The 24,432-nt window shown below is 40.9% G+C and overlaps 1 protein-coding gene across 1 annotated transcript in view; it reads left to right on the forward strand.

Moving 5' to 3' along the window:
- Positions 1 to 890: 890 nt before the first annotated feature.
- Positions 891 to 24,432, forward strand: part of LOC126456697 (uncharacterized) — a 100,899-nt gene continuing 77,357 nt past the window's right edge. Inside the window, exon 1 of the mRNA XM_050092435.1 lies at positions 891 to 1,067. Within this exon, the coding sequence (XP_049948392.1) occupies positions 1,041 to 1,067 (27 nt within the window). The 5' untranslated portion in view covers positions 891 to 1,040. The remainder of the gene's footprint in view (positions 1,068 to 24,432) is intronic.

Consider the following 24,432-nt stretch of genomic DNA (forward strand, 5'->3'; position numbering starts at 1 on the left):
ATGTCTCCGCAGGCACTAATGTTTTCCAGATTGTTTAGGATGCACAACCTTCTTTGGCTTTTCGAACTCATGACCGATTTTGTTAATGAACGTGTTTGAAATACTTGTGGCACTTTTCATGGCTTTTTTAAGTACATGTAAATACTGCTCCCATGTGTCCACATCACGTTGAAGAGACGTCAACACATTTCCATTCATTTCAGCGGCGTACATTTCTACTGCAGATTGACGGCCGTTACACGTACGTACTCCACATTCACAAAATAAGTTACGAAAATTTGTAACACCGAAGCACTCTGTGTAATACCATTTTTGAAAAGTGGAACATATCCTTATTCCATTTTCAACTATTTCACTACACAATACACACTTTACCGACGCTACAAAACTAAGTTTCACTGAGGGATTCATCAACACTTCAATACTTGACGCCATCTTTAATCAAACATACATCTTTAATCAAACATACTACCTTAAACTCTGTGGAGTATCAAACCTTTTAGAATTCCCTATACTGAACAAACAGCTGACCCATAAACGATTCGTTCTCCAGAGTTAAGACTATCTCCTATCCACGCACTCCAATTTGTGTGCGCAGATGTGATTTGCTCCCATACATTTGAACAATTTTGTTAAAACCTCGAACTTTAACTCCATGTTTGCACACATATCTGTGAAAATCTACTGTTTACTTGCCACGATGTGTCTGCGCTGATATTAACTATAAGCATCCATTTGCTGCTTCAGATCGTGTACGTCGGCCCGTAGTTGCTAGTGGTTCGAACGGTGAGCAGCAGTGATATCTATGGAGATCACTGGTGAGCAGAGATATGGCCATGGGACATACTATAATCTATGGTGTGGGCATATTTTGAAATCCAAACAGTAAACAAACATCTTTGGTTACTTGAAGCGTCCTGTTTGAACATTGGGAATTCTTGTCAAGATATGTCAAACAGCAGATTGCAAAATATTGTCTATCAAGGATTATTCCTTGTTATATCAGAATTGTGTGAACGCTGTTTCATAACTTGGGACGCATGAAGTGTTCGACGAAAATCATGCAGGTTAATGTAACATAATTTTAAACGTCATCTTCGTCACGACTTGCACATAATATTTCTTCTTGATTTTAATGTGATGGAATTTTTATCGTAAGTGATTGACGATATTAGTTGCTCCTCAACTTTCCGCTGCTCACTCTTTGATCACTGCCGTAACAGAATATTTCTCTTGGAATGTGGAAGTGGCGTTTATGACAAAGTGAAGTATGATCTTAAACTTGTAGCAGTGACGCGATTTCTGCCCTACTCTGCAATTAAAATGTCATTTTAGGCTTTCCCAGCGTATGATTATTTTGGAATGTTCCCTGGCTTCACCCGGCTGAATGCATGAGAACATTTCAAACTAATGAATGCTTTGTGTGTTTTTGTTGTTTAGTTGTACAAGAGATTACGTTTTAGATTTACATGATAGAATTAATTCTACATTTTTTTCCCATAAATAGCTATACTAGAATTCCTGGATCAGTATTTCCGCTTGTTTTAGTTCTAAGAGAGGGTTCATGTCCAACATTGGCCAGTTTTGTAAACTGGCCACATATAAGTAAATGTGTTTTGTCAATCGATTCCTTGTAAGACCTACCCCAAATGTAACTGACCGTACTAGTGATTATAATAAAATGATTTTGGAAATGCATAATCTGGCCTGGTTCCCAAAACTTGAATGCATTAGTTCCAGTTTTTTAATGGCGGTTATCTTTTGGAATTCCTAAAACCACCTAGTTCAGCTAAATTAGCACTTAGGATCATAGTTGTTCTTGAGAAGAGGCAAATAAGTATGTTTACATACTTTCCAATAATGTCATACCGAATAAAGTCCTGGTGTAAAATGTCTTCATTCCTCAAAAAATGTGCTGTAATGGTAATACTTGGTACTCACTCACAATCACCTGTTTAAGGAATTAGACGTTTCGCTACTGCTTCAGTAGGCCTACATTCTCTCATGAAGTTTGCCATAAATAATCCGCTGCAGTTCAGAAGGAACAATGATATACATAATCACAATACCAGAAGGAAAAATGACATTCATTATGACACACTCAGATTGTCTTTAGCACAAGAAGTGGTGCACAATGGTGAAGCCAAAATTTTTGTTCACTTGCCCAGTGAACTAAACTGTTTGACAGTCAACGAAGTGAAATGTGAAAGTAAACTGAAAAGATTTCTCCTTGACATCTCCTCCTGTTCACTAGAATTTCTATTATTGTAATGTGAAAAAGATGTTGGGTACGAATTAGTAACTTGCATCTGTGTAGGTACTTCTTTTTTAAAAAAATTAATTAAGGCCTTTTAAATAGTCATTATGTAGGCCATAGTTACAAAATAGTTTGTGAAAATAAAATTACTCACTTTACATCTTTTTGTGCAAATGATCTGTGGAACATGAAACTAAGTTAAATGAATTCTGTAGCCATATTTCCCCCAAGTGTTAATATTGTTGAGATATTAGATGCTTATTTCCGTGACTATTGGAAAATTACCAAGCTATTTCAGTGTTAACATGTATATTTCTGGTAGGCAACAATTTGAAACTTCGTTATTAATTTTCAATTCATGTAAAGATTACCTCAGCTGATTTTCCTTACCAATTCATGCCCAGTTCAGACTTTCTGGTTGACATCTTGTATAATAACCTCAACATTGACAAGATGGGGTTAGTCTTTGTATTTTATCAAAAGACATTTATCCACAAACCACTGACAAAGAAAAAAAAATTACTAACTAAATTTAGTTTGTGTAGTATGGCAGTGAGAGGCGAGTATGGGGGGGGGGGGGGGGGAATATTTTATCCATCGTGCATGGAAAGGGAGCAGTATTGTTCAGCATTTCAGTTGTTCATCTTGGTCTACATTTCACAGAAGGGATATGCACACAGTCAAGAAATAGATCAGAGTGAGTAACATCTGCAGAAATCTGTAGACCTCTGTTCTATGTATTAACAGTGAACTATCATTAAATAAAAAATTTCTGGCTTACGGTCTTATCAAGTGGTTAAAATGCAATGATCTTTTAAGCAAGCTTTTTTTTTTTTTTTTGCATTTTCAAATGGTGTGACTGCCAGTGGACTACTGGTATGCCCTTATATACACAAGCTGCTAGCTGTGATGTCACTGGTGCTCATATCATTGCTGTATATGCATGCTTTGAGTCACCATCGATGCACCTGCTCCACCCTCACGATCACTGGATTCCACTCTGTGCTGAGCTCCAGGCCTTCATTTCTAATAAAGATGTTATCACTGATGTGTATTTTGATCATTTCTTTAATTACAAAGTCTTGAAACTGTTAGTGTGAACCATGCTCTAGTAATTGGATGATATTTGATGAAACCTCTGCAGCTCACATTATGGGCTTCTGGGTTGGTGTATGCTCCGGAAAGTCGTTACTGGATCGAATTTGATGAAACTTCAGCTGTGACTCTCACTAATGGCTTCTGCAACTATGTAATTAAAGAATCTATCAAGAAGAATAACCAGTAACATCCTTCATACAACAGTGTGGCTTGGGATGCATTGATTGCGAGGCTGAAGCAGCTGCGTTGAACTCCAACTCAGCGTATGCCCGTATAATCTGTATAAGGGCATACCAGCTGCGACTGACAGTCATACCATTTGACAGTGACAAAGGGGTGATTGGTTGAAAGCTCATGATGTTTTAACCACTTGATATGGCTGGTAGCCGGAGTACATTTTTTCTATGATACCATTGTGAGTCTCTGCATTTTACACAACTGTCATTAAAGTCTGTAACCTACTTATACCTGAATCAACTGCAAGCAAATATAACACTCTTAGTAAGAAAGCTGCTACTTAAAAAAAACAACAACAAAAAAAAACTGGATGTTATTGGTTATATTGTGTTGTCAGTGTTCAGTATCTGCTGTTTGCCTAATATGTATGATGGTGTAGGTGTCAAGGAGGTTATATAGAGAGTATTTTGGATAAACTACCCACCTAAGGAGATGGTGTTGAGGAGGACAAGTTATTTAACTGGCACATAAGTGTTAAGTTTTGCAATGTGGATCATTTTTCAGCAACTAAGTGACAGTTATTGTTTAGCATGACTTTAGCAGTAGCCATTAACATGGATGTACAACTTGTGTGTTGTTGTATCCACACGAATGCTTCTAGAGCATAAAGGGAAGTAGTCAAACTAAGAATATGGTTGATTTCTTAAGGCCTGAATGATCTTGGAAGTATATTGTTCGGTGGCACTTTAGCAGTGGCAATGATTTTGTTGAAGTTGTATGGAAAATATGAGACAACAGTTTTGTTTGTTGAAAAATTTTGCGGGATATTTAATCTCAATTTATGTATGTATGTTGAAGTAGTACTGCTTTTTGAGCTTGAATGGACCATTCCAGTATGATTTGCAGAAAATTACAACATGGGATGATTCATCTCTGAAGTAAATTGTCTAGAGTATGCCATAGGTTATTTTGTTCTCTTTTCTTACAGGTTTGTCCATATTAATTGATATAGAAGACACACATTCCCTGAAGGGATAATTTTTAAGTAAAAATATTTCAAAATTAGCCCAGATGAAAACAGTTGTCACCATATTTACTATAAATTGCATTTAATATATTCCCTTGACCACAATATGGTAAAAAACTAAGTTGTTTGATGTACGTCATATTTTTCTTGGTTTCAGATGTCTTCAGGTTCCTTTCAGTTATTGAAAATAAATAGATTTCTGAACGAAATAAGAACTTAGGGTCCCTACATCCACCTATGTAGGAACACAAGCTACAGAACAATTCATGGCAGATGTTAAATCATGCCAGCGTTACTAATTTTTTTTTTCTTTCCTGCTCCATTTGTATACCAAGCGAGGGGAAAAAACTATATGCATATCTCTGTGTGTGCCCTGATCTCTCGATTCTCATGATCCCTGCATAAGATATACGATAGTGACAACGTAATGGTTTCAAAGTCTTCACCAAGCACAGATTCTCCACGTCTATCCAAATGGTTTTATGGGAATTGTGTTCTCGTTACTTCCATGTAGGCTACATAGACCTCATACAACCCTAGTATCACATCTCTGAATTGGTTCGATGCCTACTTGTTGGGATAGCTAATGTCGGCAAAATATTCTGCAATTGCTCACACTACCATTTTGTATGCGATATTCTTTATAGGTGCACCATGCTTCCCTAGAACCATTGCAACAAGTGTAAGTCTTCTATTCACCTTCCCTAGCACTGATTTAAAGTGATTGTCCCATTTCATACGCTACTTAGCATTACCCCTAAATACTTGTATGATGTGATATGCTCAATACATTAATCTTCAGGGTTGCCACAAGTTCTGGAAATCAGGGAATATCATGGAATTTCAAATGTGTCCGGGGGGGGGGGGGGGGGGACTGGAAAATCTCGTTTTTGTCACAGTAGATGAAGTGGTTTGTTACTGAGATATCAGGCATAGTCACTGGCTGGATGCAGTTGATAACATGCGCCGCTTCCCTACTCTCTCATTCTTGATGCTTTCCCCTTCCTGCCACTCCCCTCAGCTTGCAGCCAGTGCTGCTACCCCTTCTTGCCACTAGCCTAGTAGCTGTGGATGAGAGGTAGGGAGACATGAGGACTGGTTTGTTTGTATCTGATCCTCAGAGATTGTTGACGCAGCAGCCGGAGACAACGGTCCTGTGTGCATGAGTTGTGTCTGAGTGATTGTGTGTGTGCTCTCGTTTTATGACATAGGCTACGGCCGAAAATTTAGTTGTGAGAGTGTGATTCTACATGCCTGTCTGTGGCTCAGTGATCATCTTTACAGTGAGTTGCTACCTGTCCTCGTTAGTATCGATTCTCGGAGTATTTGCGCAAGTTATCTGTTGCACGGGTTGATCGGTGCGGTCTCATTTCATCAACATGCTGTCTGTGACACATAAATAGCAGGCCAAACAAGTGGATTCCTGCAGTGAGCCAAAACAGATAGCCATTTCTGCTGGTATCTCTAATGGATCGGCCCTGCTGATCTGAAGCCCATCGTTTCCCACTAACATGCAGGCCATGCCCTTAGGATCAAGTTTCACTGAACTGCCCGCAGGCCAGGTCTGTTTCTGTGGTATAATGTGGTGGATTTTTGTAGTTTATCCACTGACCCTGGACTGAGGCACTCCTCGGCAGGTCAGAGACCACAGGTGTTGGATTTCAGGAATTGTGACTGTCTCATCCCAAGTATATTGTACAGTTGGCATTTGATAGACATTTTATTTATTGTAGTACATTTTGGCACTTTGAAAGCAGTTTATATTTCAGAAAGTATGGACAGTAAGAAGAAGAAAATTGTGGCAGTCGCTGGCAGTTTGTGCGCTATATACTCATATATTTCTCGAAAGAAAAAATCACATAATACCTGTAAAACAATAGCTATATCACTGTGGGTAATAGCTGACAATAACAAACATAGTGGAACCAATATTTTATTGGCAGTTACCTATAGTGTCGGTTTATGCAACTCTTCCCTGGCGTATACTTCTTTCAAGTGACCTACTTTCTTCTGAGGTTATTTCTGAAATCAGTGAAGGCATTTTAACTCTGTCTTGTGACTCCAAGGAAATGCTTCTTAATGAAACACATATACCATTTATCATCTCCATCTAAAAACAGTTCATTACAAAAGATGTTGATGTTAGTAGTTGAGATTTTTGCTCATACTGGGGAGAAATGCAGAAGTCCTTACATTTTTTGTCAACATACGTCTTTATTACCCTTGAGATCTCAGAATTTGTCAGGGAAAAATGCTGGAACTAGTCTGTAAATCAGGGAATTTCACGTGGGGAAACTTGTGGCAACCCTGATCTTGTATCTGGTTCTTTCTCTTTGTTATAGGCATTATTCTAAATTTATCCACATTAAAGAGAGTTGCTATTCATTACACCAAATGGGATTTTTGTCCATGTATTCCTCAGTCAACGATCTTATAGAGCTGTGATCCTATCTGAAAAAGTGGATATGTATACTGAAAACATAAAAGATCCTTCTTTTACTTACTTTCATTTCTGAGAATTGTTTTCTGTCTCTTATAATATAACGGCTTTTTTTTCCAGTGAAATATTCCTTCAACCAGTCTTATATTTCCGATGGCACCCCATACGACTGTATATTGGGTAGTAGTCAACAAGGTGATACAACATTGCACGCCTTTAGGAATTCTAGGTAGACGGAATGTACCTGTTCACCTGCATCTGCTGCTTACAAAATCTGTATGAATAAAGCAAGCTGTGTTTCACATAAGTGGCGTTTCCTGCATGTTTGCTGATTTGTTGAGAGAAGCTGTTTTCCTCCAGAAACATTATAATGTTTGAGATTAAAATATACTTGAGGATCCTCTAAATGGGATATTGGTCATTAATTATATATTCGTTATATCTTTTACCAGTTTGTAAACAGGGTTATCTGCTCACTTTTCCAGTCACATGGAACTCGTCATGCAAAAGGTTTTCTATCAATACAAGGTAGGGAAGGAGCTAATTCCACAATGTATTAATGTAAAATTTAACTAGAATTCCATCAGAGGCTGATGCCTGGTGCCTTATTCATTTGAAGTGCCCTTAATAATTTTCAGTTCTGGAGATGGTAATATTGATACCTCCTCCCATTTGAGAGAATGTGCCATGGCCAGACATTGGTGCAGAGGTATCCTGTTGGATGAATACACTTTTAAACGTGGAATTTAAAATTTCTGCGTTCTGTCTGCTGTACTCAGTTCAGTGCCATTCACAAGAGACTGACGGAATGTTTGGACCCATTAAATGACCTTATGTATGACCAGAACTTAACAGATTTTTCTGATAGATCTTTCGCCAGTATGTGATAGTAAAAATTACTGTATACTTCGCAACAGCCCTTCCTATGGATGCATTAGTAGTAGCGTGAATGTAGTTGTCTCTGTTTCGCAACATTCTCTCTTCTTAAAGTGACTTGTACTGTATAGCAATTTATTACCTTCTCTCTGCGAACGGCTGAAAGCAAGGGGAAACTACAGCCGTAATTTTTCCTGAGGGGATGCAGCTTTACTGTATGGTTAAATGATGATGGCGTCCTCTTGGGTAAAATATTCCGAACGTAAAATAGTCCCCCTTTCGGATCTCCAGGTGGGGCTACTCAGGAGGAGGTTGTTATCAGGAGAAAGAAAACAGGCGTTCTACAGATTGGAGCGTGGAATGTCAGATCCCTTTATCGAGCAGGTAGGTTAGAAAATTTGAAATGGGAAGTGGATAGGTTAAAGTTAGATATAGTGGGAATTAGTGAAGTTCGGTGGCAGGAGGAACAAGACTTCTGGTCAGGTGAATACAGGCTATAACTTCAAAATAAAATAGGGATAATGCTGGAGTAGGTTTAATAATGAATAGGAAAATAGGAATGTGGGTAAGGCACTACAAACAGCATAGTGAAGGCATTATTGTGGCCAAGATAGATACGAAGCCCACACCTCCCACAGTAGTACAAGTTTATATGGCAACTAGCTCCGCAGATGATGAAGAGATTGATGAAATGTATGATGAGATAAAAGAAATTATTCAGATAGTGAAGGGAGACGCAAAATTAATAGTCATGGGTGACTGGAATTCGATAGTAAGAAAAGGGAGAGAAGGAAAAGTAGTGGATGAATATGGATTGGGGGGAAGAAATGAAAGAGGAAGCCGTCTGGCAAATTTTGCACAGAGCGTAACTTAATCATAGCTAGAATCATGAAAGAAGGTTGTATACATGGAAGAAGCCTGGATATACTAGAAGGTATCAGATAAATTATATAATGGAAAGACAGAGATTCAGTAACCAGGTTTTAAATTGCAAGACATTTCCAGGGGCGGATGTGGACTCTGACCACAATCTATTGGTTATGAACTGTAGATTAAAACTGAAGAAACTGCAAAAAGGTGGCAATTTGAGGAGAAGGAAGCTGGGTAAACTGAAAGAACCAGGGGTTGTAGAGAACTACAGGGTGAGCATTAGGGAACGATTGACAAGAATGGGGGAAAGAAATACAGTAGAAGAAGAATGGGTAGCTTTGAGAGATGAAATAGTGAAGGCAGCAGACGATCAAGTAGGTAAAAAGACGAGGGCTAGTAGAAATCCTTGGGTAACAGAAGACATATTGAATTTAATTGATGAAAAGAGAAAATATAAAAATGCAGTAAATGAAGCAGGTAAAAAGGAATACAAATGTCTCAAAAAAGAGATCGACAGGAAGTGCAAAATGGCTAAGCAGGCATGGCTAGAGGACAAATGTAAGGATGTAGAGGCTTATCTCACTAGGAGTAAGATAGATACTGCCTGCAGGAAAATTAATGAGACCTTTGGAAGAAAGAGAACCATCTGCATGAATATCAAGAGCTCAGATGGAAACCCAGTTCTAAGCAAAGAAGGGAAAGCAGAAAGGTGGAAGGAGTATATAGTATGTCTACACAAGGGCGATGTACTTGAGGACAGTATTATGGAAATGGAAGAGGGTGTAGATGAAGAAGAAATGGGAGATATGATACTGCGTGAAGAGTTTGACAGAGCACTGAAAGACCTGAGCTGAAACGAGGCCCCGGGAGTAGAGAACATCCCATTAGAACTAATGACAGCCTTGGGAGAGCCAGTCCTGACAAAACTCTACCATCTAGTGAGCAAGATGTATGAGACAGGCGAAATACCCTGAGGCTTCAAGAAGAATATAGTAATTCCAATCCCAAAAAACGCACGTGTTGACAGATGTGAAAATTATCGAACTATCAGTTTAATAAGTCACGGCTGCAAAATACTAACGCGAATTCTTTACAGACGAATGGAAAAACTGATAGAAGCCGACCTTGGGGAAGATCAGTTTGGATTCCGTAGAAATATCGGAACACGTGAGGCAATACTGACCCTACGACTTATCTTAGAAGCTAGATTAAGGAAAGGCAAACCCACATTTCTGGCATTTGTAGACTTAGAGAAAGCTTTTGACAATGTTGACTGGAATACTCTATTTCAAATTCTGAAGGTGGCAGGAGTAAAATACAGGGAGCGAAAGGCTATTTACAATTTGTATAGGAAGCAAATGGCAGTTATAAGAGTTGAGGGGCATGAAAGGGAAGCAGTGGTTGGGAAGGGAGTGAGACAGGGTTGTAGCCTATCCCAGATGTTATTCAATCTGTATATTGAGCAAGCAGTAAAGGAAACAAAGAAAAATTTGGAGTGGAATTAAAATCCATGGAGAAGAAATAAAAACTTTGAGGTTTGCCGATGACATTGTAATTCTGTCAGAGACAGCAAAGAACCTGGAAGAACAGCTGAACGGAATGGACAGTGTCTTGAAATGAAGATATAAGACGAACATCAACAAAAGCAAAACGAGAATAGTGGAATGTAGTCGAATTAAGTCAGGTGATGCTGTGGGATTTAGATTAGGATATGAGACGCTTAAAGTAGTAAATGAGTTTTGCTATTTTGGGAGCAAAATAACTGATGATGATCGAAGTAGAGAGGATATAAAATTTAGACTGGCAATGGCAAGGAAAGCATTTCGGAAGAAGAGAAATTTGTTGACATCGAGTATAGATTTAAGTGTCAGGAAGTTGTTTCTGAAAGTATTTGTATGGAGTGTAGCCATGTATGGCAGTGAAACATGGACGATAAATAGTTTAGATAAGAAGAGAATAGAAACTTTCGAAATGTGATACTACAGAAGAATGCTGAAGATTAGATGGGTAGATCACATAACTAATGAGGAGGTATTGAATAGAATTGGAGAGAAGAGAAATTTGTTGCACAACTTGTTTAGAAGAAGGGATTGGTTGGTAGGGCATATTCTGAGGCTTCAAGGGATCGGCAATTTACTACTGGAGGGCTGCGTGGAGGGTAAAAATCGTAGAGGGAGACCAAGAGATGAATGCACTAAGCAGATTCAGAAGGATGTAGGTTGCAGTAGGTACTGGGAGATGAAGAAGCTTGCACAGGATAGAGTAGCATAGAGAGCTGCATCAAGCCAGTCTCAGGACTGAAGACCACAACAACAACAGATCTCCCACTACAATTTCATCTCCCACACTTCCCTAATTACCAAATTAACTATTCTGTGATGTCTCAGGATATGTCCTATCACTGGATCTTTTCTCTTAATCATGTTGTGCTATGAATTTCTTCTTCCTCCATTGTAGTTTATTAGCTCTACATTAGTTACTCGATACACTCATCCAGTTTTCAACACTCTACTGCAGCACCACATTTAAAAAACTTCTAGGTTCTTCTTGTCCACTGCATATCATCCACATTTCACTTTCACATGTCTACACTCTAAACAGATAACTTTACAACAGATTTGTAACACTTAAATTTAAATAAGATGTTAAAAAATTCCTCTTTTTCAAAATTTCTTTTCGTGCTATACCCATTGTGCATTTTATACCCTCTCAACTTTAGCATCATCAGTTATTTTGCTGTTCAAATAGCAGATTATACCTCTAGTCTCTCATTTCCTAATCTAATTTTTCAACATTGTCCTATTTAGTTCAGCTACGTTCAGGGGCGCTACTTATAAAAAATATGGGGAGGGGGGGGGGGCTATACTGGGGTTTTGCCCCGGGAAATTTTCTAAATTTTAGATGAAAAATAGTGAGTTTTAAAGTTTTTGTAAGTATTTTTGAGTCATATGATCAGTGAATAAATAGCTCTGAAAACACTGAAATTATATTTAAATATATAACAAACTATCATTAAAAGAATAAAACATAAAATATTGCTGTCACACAGTAATGGAACTTTGATTAATAATTGAAATAGCTAATTTAAGCTTGCTTTGAATAAGGCTCAGGGTTCATTAAATAAAACCAATATCTCAAAGTTAATGCTTTAATACTGTTAATAAAGTTAAACAATAGAAAATCCAGGATAGAATGTAACAATACCAGAGAAGGAAAGTTGCTACTCACCAAATAGCAGAGATGCTGAGTCGTGATAGGCACAACAAAAAGATTCACACAATTATAGCTTTATCAGCAGTACACACACACACACACACACACACACACACACACACACACACACACACACACAAACGCAACTAGCACACATGTCTGCAGTCTCAGAGACCTGAAACCACACTGTGAGCAGCAGCGCCAGTGCATGATGGGAGTGACGACTGGGTGTGGGTAAGGAGGAGGCTGGGGCAGGGAGGCGGAGGGATAGTGTGGTGGGAGTGGCAGGCAATGAAGTGTTGCAGTTTAGACGGAGGACAGGAGAGAAGGTGTGGAGCGGCGACGGGGGTAAGTAGCGGAAAGGAGAGAAATAAAATGAAGATAAAAGACTGGGTGTGGCAGTGAAATGACGGCTGTGTAGTGCTGGTATGGGAACAGGGTGGGGGCTGGATGGGTGAAGACAGTGACTAATGAAGGATGAGGCCAGGAGGGTTACTGGAATGTAGGATGTATTGCAGGGAAAGTTTCCACCTGTGCAAGTCAGAAAAGCTGGTGTTGGTGGGAAGGATCCATATGACACAGGCTGTGAAGCAGTCATTGAGATGAGGGATATCATGTTTGGCAGCTTGTTCAGCAACAAGGTGGTCCACTTGTTTTTTGGCCACAGTTTGTCTGTGGCCGTTCATGTGGACAGACAGCTTGTTGGTTGTCATGCCTACATAGAATGCAGCACAGTGGTTGCAGCTTAGCCTGTGAATCACATGACTGGTTCCACAGGTATCCCTGCCTTTGATGGGATAGGTGATGTTAGTGATGGGACTGGAGTAGGCGGTGGTAGGAGGATGTATGGGACAGGTCTTGCATCTAGGTCTATTACAAGGGTATGAGCCATGAAGTAAAGGACTGGGAGCAGGAGTTGTGTAAGGATGGATGAGTATATTGTGTAGGTTCGGTGGATGGTGGAATATCGTGGTAGGATGGGTGGGAAGGATAGTGGGCAGGACATTTCTCATTTAATCGCCCGATGAGAGGTAATTGTAACCCTGGTGGAGAATGTAATTCAGTTGCTCCAGTCCCGGATGGTACTGAGTTAACGAGGGGAGTGTTCCTCTGTGGCCGGACTGTGGGACTTTGGAAGGTGGTGGGAGTCTGGAATGATAAGGCACAGGAGATTTGTTTTTGTACAAGGATGGGAGGATAATTACGGTCAGTGAGACCCTCGGTATATTGTGAGAGGGACTGCTCGTCACTGCAGATGCGATGACCACTGGTGGCTAGGCTGTACGGAAGGGACTTCTTGGTATGGAATGGGTGGCAGCTGTGGAAGTGGAGGTATTGCCGGTGGTTAGTAGGTTTGATATGGACGGAGGTACTGAGGTAGCCATCTCTTGAGGTGGGAGGCCAGCATCTAGAAAGGTGGCTTGTTGGGTTGAGTAGGACCAAGTGAAGCAAATGGGGGAGAAGTGGTTGAGGTTCTGGAGGACTGTGAATAAGGTGTCCTCGCCTTCAATCCAAATAGCAAAGATGTCATCAATGAATCTGAACCAGGTGAGGGGTTTAGGATTCCGGGTTTTTAGGAAGGGTTCCTCTAGATGGCCCATGAATAGGTTAGCATAGGATGGTGCTATGCGGGTGCCCATAGCCCTACCATGGATTTGTTTGTATGTAATGCCTTCAAAGGAGAAGTAATTGTGGGTGTGGATATAGTTGGTCATTGAGACTAGGAAGGAGGTTGTTGGTTTGGAATATGATACAACTACAGACGTCCAAGGGCACTAAATGACTGTTCTGCTGTTGCTGTCTTGATTGGAACTACTTGGAGAAGTTTAATGGACTTCTCTACTTCACATAACATTTCTCCAACTGCAGACAGGATCAGCAGCTCTATAAGATTGTTGACTGAGGATATTATTGTCTTTTAAAAATAGGTTGTAAGATAGACTTCAACGAAAATATAACAAAGGTAATGGAATGTAGTCGCAGGCGCCGACTCCATGGGGCCTGAGGGAACCCGAGCCCCTCAAAAATGTCTTATGACCTCTGTTTACTAAAAGCAAGCACTCTTGTTCAACTGCAATGACCTGTGTGAGTCCAGTTGAAGCAAACAACTCAGTAATGCAAGATTGCACCATTTCACAAACTTCAATGTAAATAGCTTTGTAGTATTCCTTTGGGGTTTTGAAAGTGTGCGGTGAGCTGGCTTTGTTGTTTTCATATTTATTTGGTATACTTCGATTCCGAGGAAGCGAAGGATCATCAGCTTGTTAAGGTTCTTCTTTTAAACACAATTCCCAAAAGTGTTCAAAATTATCACGCCTTCCATTCAATATACAAATCGAGCCTTCTTATATTTTTTTCCAGATCAGCAACACTTGGATGAGGGCACTGAATTTTTTCATTGACATCCTCTACTGGGTTCATTGCATGGCAATAAAGATGCAAAAAGAAATAAGTCTTGAATTGTAACATTGACTCAAAAATAGCCTGCACATTTGTAACCTGCCTCTGTTTTGTCCTCTGCAGAAAGTGTTTCAAAGAACTCTAGAAGTTCTTCAAAGTTTTTCAATATTCTCAAGATACTGGAAGCTCACATAGTCCATCGAGTCGGACAAAGGGGTCATAGACCAGCTTGGTCATTGACGCTCTCGCAGCGAATGCTTCTGAAAAGTCTATCCTTTTGTTGGATTCCCTTCCGGTGTTTATTAAGTCCTTGGCTAAAGCCATAATGTCCCTCGTAGACATAATATGGCGGAGACTGTCTACAACTGCCAAGTCTAAACTGTGAGCAGTGCTGTGCAGTGCACAGAACGTGCTTTTGGTTGTACATCCAAAACTAACTTTTTCCTCCTTTGAACTTACCTCTCATATTCGAGGCACCATCATAGCACTGTCCTCTTAAATTATCCATTGACAAATGAAGACGAGCAAAAACGTCTTTTAAAATACTAAACAGAGTTGGTTATTCAGTGTTGGGAGTCTCATATAAGCCAATAAAGTCTTTGTTTATGATTAAGGAATCATTGAAAGTACGAACACAAAATGATACTTCCCCCAGGGGGTCCATAACTCTTTTGTGGATACGTGCGTGGCGAGCACAGAACCCCGAGCTAGTGCGGCTCTCTTTCCTTTCCGGGCTGCATACTTTTCTTTTCCATATCCTTCCCCATCCCCCATCCTCCTCCCCCCCTCTCTCCCACCTCCACCTCTTCCCTTCCCCTTCTCCCCATATGGGAGTATGTTTCGTGCCTATGTCCGGAGACGGACGCTTGTAACTAATTCATAGTCTCTCTTCTTTGCTATCTATGCTTGACAGTCCCTGTCCTCCCTTTGTCCTTCTCTTTTCCTTGCCTCTTCTCTTTACCCTCTTCTCCGCTGCAGCGTTTGAGACCTCTCTTCTTTCTTGCTCCCTTTCTGTTTCTTTCCTCCCTGTGTGTGTCTGAAGGCCGACCCACCCGTTCCCACGCATAGCTGGTGACAGGGTAACACATAATTCCCCGCCCCAGGTAGACAGGTAGGACACGTACATACCTCCTTGTAATGGCCAGGCCCAGGGAGGGGTGATTACCCGAGCTGGTACCTTCCGAGCGTGCCAATTGGTCCCTCCATCCGTTTCTCAGGAGGTGTGACCCGAGGTGTGAACAATCACCTAAGGCGGGAGTGCCCTCAGAGAGGGCACCCACAAGGAAGGAGTGCACCATTGGAGACACCAGTATTCGTGGGGGATACCTCCACAATGGTTTCCTCTACATCTACAATTTCTGCTCACAAGCGAAAATTAAATGAGTCTCAGCCACGGACAATTTTTCTATCAGTGCCACAGTTCCTTGTTGTTTCTCGGTTGGATGAAGGTCAAGACTTCTCCACAGTCAATCCTTTCATTATTCAGAAAGGTGTCGATGAAGTTGCAGGTCCTGTAAAGTCTAGTTCCCGATTACGAAATGGCACCTTGTTGTTAGAAACAGTCAGTGCCGTTCAGGTACAAATTTCTGCGAACTCCACTGCTACACATCTTCCCTGTCCGGGTGGAATTTCACCGCACTTTAAATTCATCACACGGGGTGGTTTATACACACTCACTCTACGGATTGTCCAACGAGGAAATTCAAAACTACCTGTCTGAGCTGGGCGTAACAGCTGTACATCGAGTCATGAAAAGGGTTGACAAGGACTTGGTACCAACCCGTACTATCTTCTTGACATTTGACAGAGTTCAACTTCCATCGAACATTAAAGTGGGCTATGAGATAATTTCAGTTTGCCCTTACATCCCCAAGCCTATGCGTTGCTATCGGTGTCAGCGGTTTAATCATACCGATCCGGCCAAATGCGTTACGTGTGCCAAGGATGCCCATGAGGGTGCTTGTCCACCTCCATCTCCTCGTTGCATCAACTGTATGGGTGACCATGCTGCTTCCTCTAGAGATTGCCCCATTTTCAAAGATGAATGGCTTATTCAGGAAATCAGAGTGAAGGAAAAGGTGTCTACATTTGCTGCCCGTAAGTTATTTGCCAGTCGGAAGCCCACTGTGCCCCCAGCAGGTAAATATAGCACTGTCCTTGCATCTCCTCAGCCTACTAAGGAGGCAGCCACGCAGACTTGTGATCTCACCTTTAGTGTCATGGCTCTCAGATTGGCCAGCGCCAAGATTGCCCGTTCAACCTCCCCACTATCACCTGCTCACTCTACAGCTCACCCTTCACCGGCTCCTGCTAAATCACGAGCCCCAAAATCAGACACGAGTCATTCCAAGTCAAATCAACACACCTATTTTACCTCACCCTCTTAGATTTTGCTGAAAGTTGGTATACTTATAGTGGGCACTGAGACTAAGAAAAATACCAAATTTCAATTTTTTATCTCAAACCATTCCTGAAATATGGCTATATAAACTTTTCAAAAACCAGCCAAAAATGTGTGAATGGACTTTCTTTAAATTGTCCTAGGAGCTGCCCTAATTGAGCTAGAGAACTGAGAAAGGTGTCATTTTGCAGCATTTTGCATGCTCTTTCCAGGGATATACAACAAAACATATCTTCTAATTAATAACCTTTTTCAAAATACTAATTAATATTTTGATTTAATTTTATTACAAAAAGTACATAATTGAAAATTTTCAAAATATTTCTGTAACTACTTCATACTATTGTAAATCACATGGCAAAATATAAGTCTGGGATGATGATGGGTTCATTGTTAAAAAAAATTATTCCAGACTCATGTTTTTCACTAACGGCCCTAGTTTGGCCAAATTGACCTTTAACAAACAGGAATTTCTTTAAAATATACTGAAAGGTAAGTAAAAAAAGTATTAAAAATATCAAAACATCACCTTATTAAACCAAAACTAATCAGCATATTTTATAATTAAGTTGATTCCTTAATTTAATTTCATACAACTTCACTAACAGTATATTAACCAATATAACAAAAACAAGAAATTGAGCATTTAACTACAAACTGAAATAAAGTATGAATAAGTACAAGTATTTACATAATAGTTCTGGTCCATGATGTTTGAAATGGAACTATTAAACAAATTAAATACGTAATGCTTGTTTTTGAGTAACAGGTATCTGTGCATAGCTAAATTTAACACAATAGGTACTAACAATAATTTTGAAACAACTTTCTATAAAATATACATTAACACTAACCTGAGACAAAAATTAAGTTTTGAGTTGAAAGCAGTTTCCTAATAAATTGTCTTGGAACTTCACATATGGCGTTTTAATAAAGCTGACCGGGTTTGATTTACATCACTTTCATTAAGAATGTATGTTCTCCGTGATGGAGTAAATGGATTCACTTTTGTGAGAACATCCACAACTGACACCCACAGGACATCTGCATGTGCAGGATAAGAGAATGACTTAGCTGACTTCCCTCTCCCAACTCTGCATATCACCTGAGAAGTATTTGACTATTAATTTTGATGTAGTGTTGGGAATGAAAGTGTGAAATTGCTGTGTTCCTGTGATTGTCAATGCCTCTTCAAGTCGGCTTTTTAAGAATATTTCTGAAGCGGCATAGTCTTCTTGAGTGGAATATGCAAAATCAACATTTGTGATATCTACTGCCCTCTCAAATAGATCTCGTGCGGTTTGGATCTCATTTTGGTATGGCCTTTGCAAACTTGCACGAGCTGCCATTCTCTTTACTGAACCCCCTACTCCATCACAAGGCCCTTTCCCATGTGCTGTGGCTGAAAAGTGCCACTCAGCTTTTATGTTGAAGTCTTCCTCATGAAGGCAAAGGTTCAGGAAGTTTTTCTTATTTTTATACTGAGCGACAGAAGCGTCAGAATAATAGTATATCTTTTTTGGAATCTTTTGAAATTTATTTGTTAGATATGAAATTAGCTTCTTTTGAAAGGTGTAAACCGCAGTTGTATGTGCTCCAGGCAATCAGAAACAATGACAAAGCTCACATGCTCAATTTTTTCTTCCTGTTTGTAATATATAACAAAAGGATGAATGGTAATCGGTTGTCTTGTCCAGTGGAAACTCTGAGTTTCATCCTGTAGATCTATACTATAATTTTCTGAAAAATCACATATGATAACAAGTTCAGATTCCATAAGGTTTTCTGTTGTGGAGTTAAGGAATGTTCGTTGTTGCTTGGCAATGAAGTCATGCCGAATCAAAGTCTACATCTTACTACAAAATAAATCTATGAATTCTTCAGAAGTTTTCTGAACAATCTCCAGATTACATTGGTCAACTGACATCCACAGTTGGAACTGAACTTGTTCAATTAAGTTTTCATGAAAAGAGTCTTTTAAAATTTTACGTATGACCGTTTCTCCTGGGCAGTATTCACAGTTTCCCATGTTGCAATCAACTGTTGATGGGTTGCAAAGCATTTTTGCAATGCACTGCTTATAATTGTTTTAGTTGCTGTTTTTTGTTACTGTATTTAGTTTGGCATTTTCTATCATTAATTTTATGTTTTGGTGAGTTGTGCACACACAGACAGTGTGTGTGCCACTCCGGCCAGCTAATACACAATGTTTTGGTCTCAACTCAGCAAATTCAGAGAAACCCATTTTTATGTTAGGAAACTTGTCTTTAAAATGCTTGTAAGCTTCTTTAAGGTTACACAAAATAAGTCTTTTTGATATTTTTGTTTTATTTCCACTTGTTTCTGTAACTGTCACACAATCTTTAATACCTGGCATTGCCCTGCTAACTTCATCATTTTCATAAAATGAATGTACAGTTTTGACAGTTTCTGTTGGTAAACACTTCCCTGGTTTTGGGTTTGGACCTTCCATGAATCCTTTCTCTTTCAAATTTTTTTTGGACTGCCGAACAATGTAATTAGGAGCATTAAATTCCCTCATTATTTTCCTGACACTCCACTTTTCAGGTAAACTTGTAAGAATCATTAGTTTTTAGCTGTACTTATAGAATTTTTAAAGTTTCTTTTAAGATTTTCAAGAACAGATTCATCAGTATCAGTATCTGATGAAGTTTCAGGAGCAACAAAAAGTTTACATGTCATTGATGAGATTTCTTCACTTTCGATTTGGCGTAATGCCTAGATGTTAGTTTTCTCTTGTCAATTGGGGACTCACCTAGTTCTTGAAGTGTTGTGTTAAATGTTTTAACAGCTACTGAAGTTGGAGTGAAGTCAGGGTCTTGGTTTCAGATGATTATCTCTGATCCAGAAGATTCTGCTTCAACACTTTCATCACTGATGGGCTTGGTGTATTTTTCAATTTGGTTACATCTTTCCTACATTTATCACAAATCTTGGCACCACTTGGTATTTGAGGAAATAATTGGGCATCCATGTTGTGACATTTCTCAGTTTTTTTCTGTCTCTAATAAAATGATTTGACTTCTTCAATGGATTACAACACTGCACTCTTACAGCACTACACTTTTTACTTGGTTCCATTTTTATACAAAAACCACTTATAAACTGTCATTCAATGTATAGATTTACTTGAAAATGAACTATTAAATATAATAGATACAGACTGGTCAATACAGAGGTAACAATTGATTTGCACTAAAACCACAGTGCACAATAATGCTGTAGGCACACAAAGCCTTATAAGGTAATAATGCAGACTACATCATCTCAACAATGGCTCCAGTCTCTGAATTATTTTACAGATATCAAGCCCTATGTATACGGTTCTCTACTGACGTACTACCTTAAAGGTCAGTTTGGTCAAACTAGGGCCGTTAGTGAAAAACAAGAGTCCGGAATAATTTTTTTTAACAATGAACCATCATCATCCCACATTTATTTTTTTCCATGTGATTTACAACAGTGTGAAGTAGTTATGGAAATATTTTGAAAATTTTCAATTATGTACTTTTCGTAAAAAAATTAAATCAAAATATTAATTACCATTTTGAAAAAGGTTATTAATTAGAAGCTTTGTTTTTTGTCTATCACTGGAAAGAGCATGAAAAATGACACCTTTCCCAGTTCTCTAGCTCAATTAGGGCAGCTCCAAGGGCAATTTTAAAAAAGTCCGTTCACACATTTTTGTCCAGTTTTTGAAATGTTTACACGACCATATTTCAGGAATGGTTTGAGGTAAAAAATTGAAATTTGGTATTTTTCTTAGTTTCAGCACCGTCTATAAGTGTACCAACTTTCAGCAAAATCTAAGAGGGTGAGGTAAAATTTTTATTTAAAGTGTGTTGATTTGACATGGAATGACTCACACCCGGACTTCCATAAAAGAGCCTACTCGCAAAGATTTTGTACGTACCCCGACTTCACAACCATCGATTCCTCCGTCATCTCAACATACTGTTTCCAAGAAGGCTCATAAGAAACAAAGTTCCTCTCCTTTTCCGCCCCGGCATGTCTCATCTACAGCGCCATCTGGCGGTAACCACCCTCGGCCGTCTTCTGTGTTGGCGAGGCGCACTGCTGGCAGTTGATCAACCAGCCAATCACTGGTGGCAGGAGCTGCCCCTGAACAACCTATGGATCAGGATCTTCTGCCTTTGGCTGAATGCTGTTCCACACTGTCGACCGCCGGCTTTCAGCAGTCATTGAGTTGAGAGCAACCGTGGTAAGATTCTTCCCTTTTCTGTCCACCCTATGTCCATTATCCATAGAATATCCGTGGTATTAGAGCCAATCGGGATGAATTGTCGATCCTCTTACGTTCCTACTCGCTGGTCATCTTCTGTCTATAGGAAACAATACTGCGTCCCCACGATCGCTTTGTTTTCCCTCATTCCCAGTCAGTCTGGTTTGATCTCCCCTCTAGCAGACAGGGGACTTATGAATCTTCTCCATGATACTGTCCGTTATCACCCAATAGCCTTAAACAGTTCCTCCCAAGCTGTTGCTGTCTGTCTTTCCCTTTCTGGATACACCTTCTCTCTTTGTACCGTATACATTCCATCGTCCACACCGATGGCAAGAGCTGATCTTCTTCATCTCCTTGGTCAGCTCCCGCCACCCTATTTGCTGGTTGGGGACTTCAATGCCCACCACCCGCTTTGGGGATCTCCGCGTCCTTGTCCGCGAGGGTCTCTATTTATTGCCCTCTTCCAACAAGCAGGTCTTGTTTGCCTCAACACTGGGGAACCTACATTTTTGTCTGCCTCCATGACAAATTTCTCTCATTTGGACCTTTCGGTCAGTACAGTTCAGCTAGCTCGGTGCTTTGAATGGTTCGCTCTTGCTGATACACATTCGAGTGATCATTTTTCATGTGTCCTTCGATTGCAGCTACAACTACCATCTATGCGCCCGAGATGCTGAAAGTTTGCCCAAGCCGAATTGACACTTTTTTCGTCTCTAGCGACATTCAATGACCATCACTTTCCTAGCGTCGACGATCAGGTCACTCATTTTACAGAAGTTATTCTTACAGCCGTGGAACGTTCAATACCTCGCACCTCCGATTTGCCGCGGTACCCCCAGTTCCTTAATGGAACGAGGCGTGCCGTGACGCAATACGCGAGCGGAGACATGCTCTTCGCTTTGTCCGCCACCATCCTACTTTGGCCAACTGTATCCGCTATAAGCAGTTACGTGCGCAATGCCGTCATGTCACCTGCGATAGCAAGAAGGCAAGCTGGGACTTCTTTACTAGCTCTTTTAACACCTTCACTCCCTCCTCAGAAGTTTGGAGTCGAATTCGACAGTTATCTGGTGCGCCTAGTTTCTCCCCAATCTCTGGGCTCACGGACTCGCATGATACCTTAGTGGACCCAGTCGAAATTTCTAACTCTTTGGGTCAACACTTTGCTGAGATTTCGAGCTCTTCAAATTACCCACCACCCTTTCTCCCGAAGAAACATGTGGCAGAAGTGCGACCTCTTGCTTTCTCCTCTCAAAATAGCAAAAGCTATAATACTGTTTTCTCTATGCGGGAACTCCAACACTCACTCTCCTCTTCTTGCTCTTCCGCACCAGGACGGGATGGTGTCCATGTCCAAATGTTGCTGCATTTATCATACCATAGTCTGTGTTACCTCCTTTGCCTTTATAATCGAATTTGGACCGACAGTACTTTCCTCAGAAGATGGCAGGAAGCTATCATCGTTCCTGTTCCAAAACCCAGAGAGGACAAACATCTCCCCTCTAGCTATCGCTCCATCTCTCTCACAAGTAGTGTATGTAAGGTTTTGGAGCGTATGGTGAATTGCCGTTTAACCTGGTGGCTGGAGTCCCGAAGCCTTTTAACACCTGCCCAATGCAGTTTCCAAAAGCATCGTTCTGCAGTTGACCATTTTGTTGCTCTCTCCACTTATATCATGAACCAATTTTCTCAGGAAATGCCAAACAGTAGCAATATTTTTCGATCTGCAGAGAGCATACGATACCTGTTGGAGGACAGGCATCCTCCGCACACTGTTCTCTTCAGGGTCGGCTACCCCTTGTTATTCATGAATTTATGACAGAGCACACGTGTGGGTGAACACTATTCTCTCCCGTACTTTCTCCCAAGAAAACGGGGTGCCCCAGGGCTCTGTGCTAAGTGTTGTGCTGTTTGCCATCGCCATAAATCCTGTTATGGATTGTCTCCTTCCCGATGTCTCGGGCTCCCTCTTTGTGGACGATTTTGTGATCTACTACAGCTCTTAACGGACCAGTCTCCTTGAACGATGTCTTCAAGGATGTCTCGATCGCCTCCACTCTTGAAGCATCGAAACCGTCTTCCGCTTTTCTCCCAGTATGACTGTTTGTGTCAATTTTTGGTGTCATACGGAGTTTCATCCACCTTCCCTACATCTAGGACCTGTCGACCTTCCGTTCACGGATGTCGCTAAATTCTTGGTACTTATGATTGACAGAAAACTGTGCTGGTCCTCCCACGTTTCATATCTTTTGGCTCGCTGTCTGTGATCCGTCAACACCCTCCGTGTTCTGAATGGTACCTCCTGGGGAGCGGACCGGGTGGTCCTCCTCCACCTATTCACGCCTTATTGTGCTCGAAATTGGACTATGGAAGTATAGTTCATTCCCCTGCTCGACCGTCTATTCTTCGGTGCCTCGACTCTGTCCACCACCGTGGATTGCGTTTAGTGTCTGGAGCTTTTTACACCAGCCCTGTGGAAAGCCTTTATGCTGAGGCTGCTGAACCTCCACCGTCCAGTCGGCGAGGTGTCCTTCTGAGTCATTATGCTAGCCATCTGTCTTCCATGCCTGCTAATCTGGCTCGTGACCTTTTTTTTACGCTTCCTTGGATTTAGGGTATGTAGGCAGCCCTTCCTCTCTACTACCACCGGGAGTCTGCTTCCGTCAGCTGCTACGTTCTCTTTCCTTCCACTTTCCCAAAACTTTCTTGTCAACTGGGGGTACAGCACCGCCTTGGCTCCGCCCCCAGACCTGCCTGCTCCATGACCTTTGTCAGCTTCCCAAGGATGGTACCCCTTCTCTCGTTTATCGTCGGGCATTTGCTGCTCTATGCGCACAAATGAAGGATGCCACATTTATTTACACTGACGGCTCAAAAACATCATTTGGTGTTGGGAGTGCCTATATTGTTGGCAACACCCCTAATAGATTTCGGCTTCCCGACCAGTGTTCAGTTTTTACTGCGGAGCTTTACGCTGTTCTCCAGGCTGTCCTATACGTCCATCGCCATCAGCGGATACAGTGTGTTATATGCTCAGGTTCGCTCAGCTCTCCTCAGGCTCCAAGCTCTTTACCCTGTCCACCCTCTGGTCCACCAGATTAAGGGCTGCCGCCACTTGCTCCAATTGGGGGGCGTCTCTGTGGCATTCCTCTGGATCCCAGGACACGTTGGTATCCGTGGAAACGAGGTGGCCAATGTAGCGGCCAGGGCTACAGTCTCTCTTCCTCAGTCTGCTGTTCGCATGATTCCCTTTGCCGATCTTCATTGTGTTTTATGTCGTTGTGTTGCTCTTTTTTGGCATGCACATTGGTCTACACTTCCCAATAATAAAGTGTGGGACATGACAGCTTTTCCCTGTGCTAGGACCTCTTCCTCCCGAACTCGTCGGGAGGAGGTAATTTTAAAT

The sequence above is a fragment of the Schistocerca serialis genome, chromosome 2 (genome assembly GCF_023864345.2).
Source record: "Schistocerca serialis cubense isolate TAMUIC-IGC-003099 chromosome 2, iqSchSeri2.2, whole genome shotgun sequence".
Classification (NCBI taxonomy): Eukaryota; Metazoa; Arthropoda; class Insecta; order Orthoptera; family Acrididae; genus Schistocerca; species Schistocerca serialis.